General features: G+C 43.4%; 1 protein-coding gene across 2 annotated transcripts in view; it reads right to left on the bottom strand.

The window, feature by feature from the left end:
- The window catches only part of CTNNA2 (catenin alpha 2), a 1073907-nt gene that overhangs the window by 766562 nt on the left and 294901 nt on the right, over positions 1-12444 (bottom strand). For both annotated transcript variants that reach the window (XM_038752080.1, XM_038752081.1), the window contains exon 5: positions 6907-7073. In XM_038752080.1, coding sequence (XP_038608008.1) covers positions 6907-7073 — 167 coding nt within the window. The remainder of the gene's footprint in view (positions 1-6906; positions 7074-12444) is intronic.

The raw sequence follows: 12444 nt of genomic DNA, 5'->3' as shown, positions 1-12444 counted from the left end.
ACAGTAATGATGCCCATAATAACTAAAATCTCCCTGGTGGACTCATTCACCTCAGCTCAGCTCTTCCAAGGAACTCAACATGCACTGGGGAGTGCTGATGAAATACTGATAGAGGACGGCAAGCTCCAAAGGCCAAAGTGAATCACTTTTTTTACCTGGAGTGACTTAGTGTAGCATAGTATCTCCTCTCCATCTTTTCCAAGATGTCTCACCTAGATGATGTGCATATAGCTATAATTCTATTTGTTCTGATGATTTTGACACCTGTCTACATGTTTTGTTTTGTTGTCTGTCTCCCCCTTTTAGACTGTGAGCCCGTTGTTGGGTAGGGACCGTCTCTTATGTTGCTGACTTGTACTTCCCAAGCACTTAGTACAGTGCTCTGCACACAGTAAGTGCTCAGTAAATACCAATGAATGAGTGAAAGAATGAATCACATTCTCTCTTCCCCATCAGAACTGCACTTTGCTAGCTGCACCTACTATGTGCACAGCACTGTACTAAATTCTTGGGAAAGTACAATACAACAATAGATCATCTTGTACCCACCCCAGGGCTTAGTGTGTTACTTGGCAAATAGTAAGTGCTTAATAGATATTAAGTACCATTTTTGTTCATTTTCTCTCTTTTACCACTCCCTGAGGACAGGGAACATGTCTACCTAGATTCAACAACAGATAATAGCAGGGACAAACGAATCCTGTATTAGATGTAGAGGGAGTAATGATCCAATCATATCCCCTTGAGTCAATGCCTGACACTGTTACATCAAACAACTATTTGCCTTGAGGGCAATCAATCAGTGAGGATTGGTTGAATGGCCCTTCTATTTTCCATCTACCCCTGCTCCCTTAGAGAACTCATATGTTTGTTAAGCTCTTACTATGTGCCACACACTGTTCTAAGTGCTGGGGTAGATACAAGGTAATTAGGTTGTCCCATGTGGGGCTCCCAGTCTTAATCCCCATTTTACAGATGAGGTGACTGAGGTACAGAGAAGTTACGTGACGCCCAAATTCACACAGCTGCTAAGTGGTGGAGCCAGGATTAGAACCCCTGTCCTCTGACTCCCCAAGCCCATGCTCTTTCCACTAAGTCACGCTGCTTCTCTTTAACTACCCTCTCTACAGAGATGATTCCCTAATCTATCTCTCCAGACATACTTTTCTCCTTCTTTGCAGTTTCTCATCTCTTCCGGCCTTCAGGACACCTTCTACTGGGACTTAACCTTAACATGTCCAAAACAGAGCTCCTGAACCTCTCACCCAAACCATCGTGACCTTCCCATCACTGTAGACAGCACCACAATCCTCCCATTCTCACAAACCTGTAACTCTGGCATCGTCCTGGTCCTTGACTCATCTCTCTTACTGATCCTACATATTATTCAGTCTCTTTTCAAATCCTGTCAGTTCTTCCTCGGCCTCTAGAATCTGCCTCTTCCTCTCCATCCAAACTGCTCTTACCCGATTACAGGGACTTATTCTCTCCAGCCTTGACTATCTCATCAGCCTCCTCACTGACTGCCCTGCCTCCTGTCTTTCCCTTCTGCACTCCATACTTCACTCTGCTGCCTGGTTCATTTTTCTAAAAGAAATTCAGTCCATGTCTCCCCACTCCTCAAAACTCTCCATGCCCACCCACCACTGCATCAAACAGAAATCCTTTACCTTCGGTTTTTAGTGAATATGGGACTGTTGATCTTGTATCTATCCCAGTGCTTAATATAGTGCTAGGCACACAGTAACTGCTTTACAAAAACCATTACTGTTATCATTATTATTATTATAACGTATAATAATAATAGTATTTGTTCAGCGCTTACTATGTGCCAAGCACTGTTCTAAGCACCGGGGTAGATGAAAGGTAATCAGGTTGTGCCACATAGGGCTCACAGTCTTAATCCCCATTTTACAGATGAGGTAACTGAGGCACAGAGAAGGTAAATGACTTGCCCAAGGTCATGTGGTGGAGTCGGAGTTAGAATTCATGTCCCCTGACTCCCAAACCCATGCTCTTTCCACTAAGCTACACTGCTTATATATCATCACTAAATCAGCTCTCCCCCTCCTACTTAGCCTCAATAATTTCCCAGTATAGCACAGCCTACATACATTGCTGCTACCACCCTCCCATCTTCAAAGCCAAATTAAAATCATATCTCTTCCCTGGCTTATCTCTCATTCCCCCTCCCTACTCACCCTCCCTTCTGTGTCACCCATGAACTCAGATATTTAATCCTTAAACCCTTGTTATTCACCCCACCCCCCAAATCATAGCATGTGCATCCATATCCTTATGCACGGCCACTTTCCCTCCTTGTAATTTATCTTATGCTGTGTCTTCCTCTGTCAGACGATAAGCTCTTTGAGGGCAGGGATCATATTCATTCATTCATTCAATCGTATTTATTGAGCCCTTACTGTGTGCAGAGCACTGTACTAAGCACTTGGGAAGTACAAATTGACAACATATATATAGACGGTCCCTACCCAACAAAGGGCTCACAGTCTAGTCAAATCTATCAACTCTATTGTATTACATTGCCCTAAACACTTAGTATACTCTTCCGCACTCAGTAAGCACTCGACGCATACCACTGATTGACTGTTTGAGTTCACATCAACTCAGCATGTCCAATTAAATTAAATGAAGCAAATGCACAATAAGTGAATAGAGGGTATAGAGTGGAGAAAGGAAATTGGAAGTTCAGCCCAGGATTGAGTCATATTTCCTAACGTAGCTAAAAAATGGCTCACTGTCACTGTTCCCCAAGGGATGGTGAGGCGGGGGGTGGGGGTGGGGGGGCGCTTCTGGCATAAGCACGGGCTCCTTAATTTGAACAAATTGCCAATTACTCACCGGGATATCACTATGTTTACTACACTCTCTATATATAAGCACATGAGTTATAAATCATCTGTGTTTATTTCTTGTACTTCCCTCTTTCCATAGGTTATGAATGGAAATAACTCAATTAATATGATTTTCAGTGCAATGTGGGCAGGACCACTTTGGCTATTTACCCCCAAAATGAATTTGGAAAATGGCGAGTTATTACTTTGTGTCCAAAAGACCACAGTAGTCTTTTCTCCAGGCTGAGTTGAATACAAATAAATAGATGGCCACAAAGAGATTCTACAAAGCAATTAAATTGGCTCTGCTGTCTGCGTTGAGTCCAAAGACTGAAAAAGAAAGAGCAGCCAGAGCAGAAATTAAAAATGGATTGTGGACCTGGTGGAAAACCTTCCTTCTAACCTTGGCTTTGCCACTTACCTGCTGTGTGACTTTGGGCAAGTCCCATAAATATTCTGATTCTCAGTTTCAACTGTAAAATGGGGAGTAAATCTTCCCTGGTCTGACTTAGAATGTGAGCCCCTGGTATGCTAAGAATTGAGTCTGACCAGGTTATCGTCTATCTACCATAGTATTTAGTGCAATGCAGGGCACAAGTGCTTAATAAATTCCATTATTATCATTGTTACTACTGTTATTGCTATTAGTGTGAATTGGGTCCCTTGTTCTTTCACTAGAGTTCTTGTTTGTAACATTTTTTTTTCTTATTTCAGCACCTAAAGAAAAATCTGATTCTTATTATTCCTAAAAGCAGCACCCTTGCGCTATTTAACGACTACTGCAATTTCTGACTTCATCCACAAGAGAGCAAACCTGTACAACTTGTGGGGAACCCTGGAGCTTGTAAACTGGACAAACTGAACGCATTTCCAGCCCTCATGATAATACATAATTACAATCCTGAAAGTCGGCCAGCATTATCTAATGCTGTTGATTTGACCTTTGCCAAGTTATTGTTTTTTCCTTCCATAAATTCTAAGGCAAAGGAAATCAAGAAAATGAAAGGAGTGAATAAAATGGATTATAGTAATGAGCCATAGGGATTCATTCATTCATTTAATCATTTTTATTGAGCACTTTCTGTATGCAGAACACTGTACTAAGTGCTTGGGAAGTACAAATCGGCAACGTATAGAGACAGTCCCTACCCAACAACGGGCTCACGGTCTAGAAATAATAAGAATGATGGTATTTATTAAGCGCTTACTATGTGCCAAGCACTGTTCTAAGCACTGGGGTAGATAAAGGTAATGAGGTTGTCCCACATGAGGCTCACAGTCATAATCCCCATTTTACAGATGAGGTAACTGAGCCCAGAGAAGTTAAGTGACTTGCCCAAAGTCACACAGCTGACAAGTGGTAGAGCCGGGATTAGAACCCATGACCTCTGATTCCCTGGCCCGAGCGCTTTCCATTAAACCATGCTGTTTCAAACAGGGATGCATTCAGCTTGTGAAGCAGGAAAAGTGGATGACGTAGATGGATTGGGGGAAGTTCAAATGGGGTCACTTTCATCGTCATCAATGCCAGGTGAGTGTGAGGGACAAAAGAGGGTGGTACTTCTTTGGGAAGAGGATGGGACTTAAGTGTGGTGGGTAGGCAAGCAGGTGGGCTTTGGAGAGTTAACGGCTCAGACTGTGCTGCTTCTGAACGCCTCGTGGAAATGCATACCTTTTTTCAACTCCATTCAGATCTTGTTGGAGACTTGGGATGAGCAGAACTGGGATTCCAGTCTAAAAGGGCAAAAGCAATGACTTTTCCCTCATTACTCTTACTCTCCCTTTCTGTCTCTCTCTATCTCTCTATGTCTCTGGCTCTGGCTCTCCCAGGGTATTGCCTCCACAAGATCAGACACCACTCCCAGGGCCCTACTGTTGTCTACATCCCAACACCAACACTACTTCTACCTGTCACCAAGGATCCCTTCACAAGAGTGCTGTAGGAAGCAAGGTTTCAGGAACTTTAAACATTTTCAAGAAAGTCTAGGAAAAACACGTTCTTCAACGCTGCTGTTCTGGTATTGCGATGCAGCCTCTAGGAGCTGGGGCCGCTTTCTTCACCTGTTATATTATGAATTTGAAATATTTGAGTTTTCTCTCAGACTGTAAGTTTCTTGAAGGTACGGATGGCTTCAACTAATTTCATGGGTTTTCGCAAGAGCCTGGAAGATTACTGGGCAGAGTGGGGCTCGATAAATCATAAATGGCAATAACGATGCTGATGATGAGATAGGTATAGTCCACAAACCAAAGGACAATCTTCATATTCACAAAAATTAAAAAGAGGTGCTGGTCACACCCTTCCACACTGACAACACCACAGCCATTACGGTTATGGTTCTTGATAATAATAATAACAAACATAATAATAGCGATATTTGCATTTTTATCATTTTCTGGGTGTCAAGCACTGAACTAGGCACTAGGGTCGATACAACATATTCAGATTAGACTGTCCGTGTCCCACAGGGGCTCACAGTCTAAGGGGGAGAGAGATTAGGCATTTACTCTCCCTTCTACAGATGAGGAAATTGAGGCATAGAGAAGTTAAGTGACTTGCGCAAGGTCACACAGTAGGCAAGTGGGCTGAGCCAGGATTAAAACCCAGGCCCTCTAACTCCCAGATCTGTGCACCATGCAACACTGCTTCTTTGTATAAATTTTATGAAGCACATGTGTGTTTCTTTCAAAAGGGTTTTAAGGAAATTAAATAGGGTTGAAAATCAAGGGGGAACATTTTAACATGTACCAGTCATCTGATGGTCTACCTTGGTATGTACGTGCATCTAACCAAGATGTGAATTTATCTAGGTACATCTAGCCAAGATTCTACTTTTGATTGCCTGGGCTTTCAATCCTTGTCTGGAATCAACCATGGTATCTGCCGAGAGATCTTTCCTGTGCTAGCAGAGCTGTGACCACATAGCCTCTCTGCTGAAAAGGCTAGCATTTTTTAATGGCACTTTCAACCCAAAGGGAGACAGAGAGGGAAGAAGGAAGGGAGAGTAGGAGGCAGGGAGGATGAAGTACACATAGGAATGGAAGAAAGCAAAGAAAAAGAGAAAGAAGGATAACATGGAGGAAGATATGGGGAGCCCAGCAAAGGGTGCAAAGACCACTAAAGGAAATGAAGACAAGAGATGAACTTAAACAGCAGTAGCCACTCCCTGGAAAATCCTAAAAAAAAGATGTGGTAGATATGCTTATGGAGTCGCTATGGGTTGGAGACAATTTGACGGCATAAGGCAAGACAAGCAGAGGAAAGGAAGGGAGAGGAACTGAGAATAAGGGATGGCCAGAAAAAGGAAAAAAATAGGGCAGACAGCAAATGGATCTTAAAAGGGTTTGGTGGTGTGAACAAAACAAAACTGGGAGAGCTGACAAAATGATCAAGGTGGGTTTCAGAGAGATGAGACAACTTTATGAGAGGGGAGATGAGTGAACCAAGTGGGAGACTGGCAGAAAGAGGGGCAGAATGGAAAACAGAGGACAAACAGAGGGGAAAAGGGTCAGGAAGATGGATGAACAGAGGTTAAAAATGGGAGGGGGGCAGAGGAAGAGAGGGTCCGGGGGTGGGAGAGAGGAAGTGACAGGGGAGCTGAAGAGGAGAGTGGGTGAGGATATGTTTAGGGCCAAAGACATATCTCGCTAAGAAATATAGGAAGAGAAGAAGAGAAAAGAGGCAGGGGAAAACAGAAGCCAGAGAGCAGTGTCAGCCTGACCAGCTCAAAAAACTGGGTGGTTATGAAATTTGGGGGAAGCAGTGTGACCTGTGGAAAGAGCCCAAGCCTGGGAGTCAGAGGAAGACCAGGGTTCTAATTCCAGCTCCACCACTTGCCTGCTGCATTTGTGCCTCAGTTTCCTCCTCTGTAAAATGGGGACTCTCTACTACTAAAACCGTGAGCCGTGGGCAGGATAGGGACTGCATCCAACTTGAGCATCTTTTATCTACCCCAGTGCCTGACACCCCGGGGGTGCTTAACAAATATCGCAATTATTACCAACTATTCAAATGACCAGAGACACAAGAGGGAGCCTGTCAGATACTCACAATTTTCAGGTGGGATAGAAGCCTCATGACGTCAGCCATGTCGGCCAAGATGAGTAAGCGGGTCACAGCGGAGAGAAGGGCTCGGGCCGCCCGCACCATGGTGCCCCGTTTCACCGAAGAGCACGGGTCATCGGCAAACTCAGATGAGGCGATTCTCATTGTATCACCTGGAAGGCACGAAGGGAAATTCTGCTTGGACTCGGATTGCTTTAAGGCCCTCAGAGGAGCGGAGATGTGCAGAACGAACCTGGCCCCATATAAACCCACCTGAACTACCACTACACCAGCCTTTTCCGGTAAATCAATTTAATATCTTCTATCAGTTACTGCATGCAGCCTATCCTGAGCCCTGGAAGAGAGCTAGAGGTGACATAAATCTCCAAACTAACATTTCAACACAGACCCAAGAGATATAAAAATATGTTGCAACTTTTCTAGGGTGCATGAAAGAAGGAAAGTCTAAATCCTCACAATGAGGCCACCTTATGCCTAAGAAATGCTTGGATTTGGGAGATCTACATGGCTTATTGGATTTTAAAGTAGGCTTCCATATACAACCTTATAGATTGGTTCAGTTTTTATGACAGTACAAATAGCCCAAACAGCCAAGGAGCAACTTTAAAATAAATTACTTGCACTGGCAGAGTGTGAGATTTTTGAGATTTATGGAAGTAGAAAATTGGTTACATTTCCACGTGCAGGAAGAGGAGTGAAGAATATTCACCTCAATTCTCCCCTTCACACCCAGGAAGGCACAGGAAACATATTTTTTAAAGGGCTTGGACAGTTCTGTTCCTCGGTTTCCTCATCTGTAAAATGGGGATTAAATCCTACTCCCTCCTACTTAGATGGTGAGCTCCACATGGGACAGGGACTTGGTCCAACCTGATTACCTTGTGACTACTTGAGTGCTTAGTACCGTATTTGGAACACAAAGTACCATAATTATTAGAATCATTATTACTGAATTGGGACAATATGATTTCCCACACTCTCTTCCCGCCACGGCAAACCAACATTCAGTGGGCTGAGATGAGCTAGAATAAACCCCGCTCCTTGCTTCCGATGGTGGGAATAATTGGCATTCTTGTTCTATAGATGGGGAAATTGAGGCGCACAGTGAAGTCTCTTTTGACACTGGCACTGTGGGGAGACTGAAAGCCGATTAGAAAGCATACCAGCCATTTAACCGACAGAAAGCTGATGTTCAGAGAAATGATGTGTTTCTGTTTTCCACTGTGAAAATAGCCTAAGGATGGTGCGGGGGTCCCAGAATGAGAGAGCAATGGATTAGGGGCTAATTTCAAGCTTGCAGTTTTGCAACTCATCCAAGAAAGCAACTAATTTGAGATTGATCACCATGAGGTTTGTACATTGTTATTGAGCATACCAATTGGGTGTACAACTGCTGTACTAATCATTGAGGGTCTTCTTTGTACATAGAGAAGCAGCGTAGCCTAATGGATAAAGTACGGGCCTGCAAATCAGAAAGACCTGGGTTCTAATCCCAGATCTGCCACTTGTCTGTTGTGTGAGCTTGGGCAAGTCATTTCACTTCTCTGGGCCTCAGTTCCCTAATCTGTAAAATGGAGATTAAGACTGTGAGCCCCATTGTACTTCTCAGGCATTTAGTACAGTGCTCTGCACCCTGTAAATGCTCAATAAATATGATTGAATGAATGAATGAATATGGAACATGGATTATGTCTAATCTGATTTCCTTGTATCTTTCCCAGTGCCTGGCACATAGTAAGTGCCTAACAAATACCATTGAAAAATCTTTAAATCATATCATATAAATTCTTTATATTAATATCTGCCTCCACTAATTCGGTTATATTGTATTCTCTCAAGCATTTAGTACAGTGCTCTGAACATAGTAAGCACTCAATACATTCCATTAACTGATTGACTGATGCTTTGAGCAGCACGCTGGAAATTGCAGAACCAACAGTCTACGAGGACTGCAGCTGTCTTCATTGATACATAACTCTTCAGAATGCTAAATAAAATAAACAGAAGCTCACATTTATAAAAAAGTTGACTCTGGAAATGGGGAATCCATGCTGAATTCCCAGATTTGTTTACAATGAATATGAGGACAACCCTTAATTCAGTCTTAATTACAAGTCAACCAATTCCAACCTGATTAAATTATTTTTCACAGGCTCCTCTTCTTCCCCCCTCCCCCTAAATGTGGGAGTCCCTCTAGTCTCAGTACTAGGTTCCCCTTCTATTCTCCATCTACACCCGCTACTTTGGAGAACTCATTCACTCCCTTGGCTTCAATTACCATCTCCAGCCCTCACCTTTCTCTTACTCTGCAATCTCACATTTCCTCCTGCTTTCAGGACATCTCTAATTGAATGTCCCACAAGGACCTCAAACTAAACATGTCCACGACAGAACTCCTTATCTTCCCATACAAACCCTGTCCCCCCCCAATTTTCCATCTTCCTTATCTCACAAATCCGTGAGAGGACACCTTGTTGCTATACTTGACTCTTCTATCTCTTTCAACCCACATTTTCAATCTGTCACCAAATCCTGTAGGTTCCAACCTTTACAAAACCTCTTAAAATCCACCCTTTCCTCTCCATCCAAACTGCTACCACCTTAATCCAAGCGCTTGTCCTATCCCACCTTGATTACCTTAACAGCCTCCTACGCTGCCTTCCTGCCTCCTGTCTCCCCACTTCAATCCATACTTCACTCCACTGCCCAGATAATTTTTCTACAAAACCATTCATGTTTCCCCACTCCTCGAGAACTTCCGGTGGTTGCCCATCCACCTCTGTATCAAACAAAAACTCCTTACCATCAGTTTTAAGGCACTCAATCACCTCACCCTCTCCTACTTTATTTCCCTGATTTCCTACTGCTACTACTACTACTAATAATAATGTTGGTATTTGTTAAGCACTTACTATTTGCCAAGCACTGGTCTAAGAGCTGGGGTAGATACAGGGTAATCAGTTTGTCCCACACGGGGCTCACAGTTTTAATCCCCATTTTATGGATGAGGGAACTGAGGCACAAAGAAGTGAAGTGACTTGCCCAAGTCATACAGCTGACAAGTGGTGGAGCTGGGATTAGAACCCATGACCTCTGGCTCCCAAGCCCGTGCTCTTTCCACTATGCCACTCTGCTCCTCCAAGTGCTTAGTACAGTGCTCTGCACACAGTAACTGCTTAATAAATACCATTCATTGGCTGATTGATTGATTTCCTCTAAGAGGCTTCTCTGATTAAGCCTTCCTTTCCCCATCCCCTCTCCCTTCTGTGTCACCCATGCACTTGGGTGGGTACCATTAAACATTTAATATTCACTCCACCCTCAGCTCCACAGCACTTATGTACATAGCTGTAATTTAGCTTTAAAGTCAATGGTGAGGCGTTTTTGTTTGATGCAGAGGTGGATGGGCAACCACTGGAGTTTCTTGAGGGGTGAGGAAACATGTACATATCCATAATTTACTCATTTATATTAATATCTGTCTCCCCCGCTAGAATGTAAGCTAGCTGTGGGCAGGGAATGTGTCCATTATACTGTTGTGTTGTACTCTTCCAAGTGCTTAATACAGTGGTCTACACAGAATAAGCACTCAATAAATATGATTGATTGATTTATTCCATTGGATTGTACTCTTCCAAGTGCTCAGTACAGTGCTCTGTGCATAGTAAACAGTCAATAAATATCACTGATTGATTGATTGGTTGGTTTCTGAACTGGCTATCTTGTATTAACCCTAGTGCTTAACACTGTCCTTAGCACAAAGCAAATGGTTGCTAATACCAGAACTTATTTATCACTACAGTCATTTGGGACTTAGTTTGGGTGGCATGTCAATTTGGCATTCACATCATCAGGAGGCTCAGAGCAAGCTCTGGATAATGAACCTTCCACAATGATTCAAATAATTGAACATTTTTAGAAGCTAGGAATGCAATTGCATAAAATAAAGTCTTTGAAATACATTTGAGAAGCGGTATGAAAAGTAGCAATTACTTCATGGTCCCTCCCACCTGCTGCTGGGTTTTAGCTGTCCAGAGGCCAGAGCGTTTACATTTTTTCAGAAACAGCAGCCAACTCAGGGGGTAATGAGTGCAACACCCCCCAGGGTGATTTGTCTAAAACCCTCAATCAGTAGAAAAGATGGAAAAATGCTATTTCTCTGCACATCCAGGGTCTGCTGTGAGGGACTCAGGAAATACAAAAATAGGACCCTATGATGCTTTTATTTTTCATGATACTGGCTAAGTAGTTACTATTTGCCAGGCACTATAGTAAGCACTGGAATAGATAGAAGTTTATCAGACTGGACACAGTCGCTGTCCACATGGGCTTACAGTCTGAGTTGGAGGGTGGAGGATTTACTCCCCATTTCACAAATGAGGCAACTGAGACAAGGAGTAGGTAAGTTAGTTGTCTAAGTTCATACAGCAGGGAAGTGCCAGAGCCAGGATTAGAACCCAGGTCCTCTGTCTCTGAGACCCAGACTCACTCCATTAGGCCAAATCCGCCTTTAAGAGACCATCAGAAACGTGCTGCATGATGGGGGCCCTTGTTCTACGACATGGCCCCAAGCTGACAGCCATATTCTGTGCGATAATGAGCAAAGGCTGGTCCGGAGTTGAGTCCATAGCAGAAACACTAAGTGCACTTGGAGGAAGAAATTTTACTGGGTGGCCCAAAATCAAGCAGGAGTTTTTTTCCCGCTCACTAGTCACCTGCATAATGAAATGTTCCCTGCTGGGAAGGACTCGGTCTCCTGAGTCCTGAGAGACATGTGCAATGGCTACTCCCGCCTCAACTCATGCACCTCCTTGGCAGGTGTTTCTGCTCAGAATCAGAGAGAATGGGTCCACAATTCAATTAATAAGCACATCAATCGTAATTACTGAGCACCAATTATCTACAGAAAACTGTATTAAGTCCTTGGGAGAATGCAATAAAATTATTAGATATCATACCTGCCTTCAAGGAGCTTACAGTCTACTGGGAAGAGAGACATAAAGTGATTTCCAAATAAGAGGAAGAAATATCCAAGCAGCTGTTTTTGTCTTATGCTGTCGAGTTGTGTCCGACCCATGGTGATGCCATGGACACATCTCTGCCAGAATGCCCTACCTCCATCGGCAATCATTCTGGTAGTGTATCCATAGACTTTTCTTGGTAAAAATAGGGAAGTGGTTTACCATTGCCTTTTTCCATGCAGTAAACTTCTATCTCCACCCTTGACTCTCTCCTATGCTGCTGCTGCCCAGGAAAGGTGAGTTTTGACTTGTAGCGGATTGCTTTCCACTCACTAGCCACTGGCCAAGCCAGAAATGGAATAGATTTATCTCTGCTTGACTCTCCCTCCCATAGTTGAGACTGGTAGAGTACTGGAAATTCACCAGGTGTGACCCTAAGAGGTGACCCAAAACAGTAGATGATTTAAATCAATAGATGGAGAAGTGCAACAAGAAGATTTGGGTGCCAAAGTGCTATGGGGATATCAAAGAGTGGAGACAATAGCAAGGCTGGAAGGCAAAA

The sequence above is a fragment of the Tachyglossus aculeatus genome, chromosome 10 (assembly GCF_015852505.1).
Source record: "Tachyglossus aculeatus isolate mTacAcu1 chromosome 10, mTacAcu1.pri, whole genome shotgun sequence".
NCBI classification, from domain to species: domain Eukaryota; kingdom Metazoa; phylum Chordata; class Mammalia; order Monotremata; family Tachyglossidae; genus Tachyglossus; species Tachyglossus aculeatus.
Note: the sequence above shows the minus strand (reverse complement) of the source record. Positions and strands in the feature narration are given on the sequence as shown.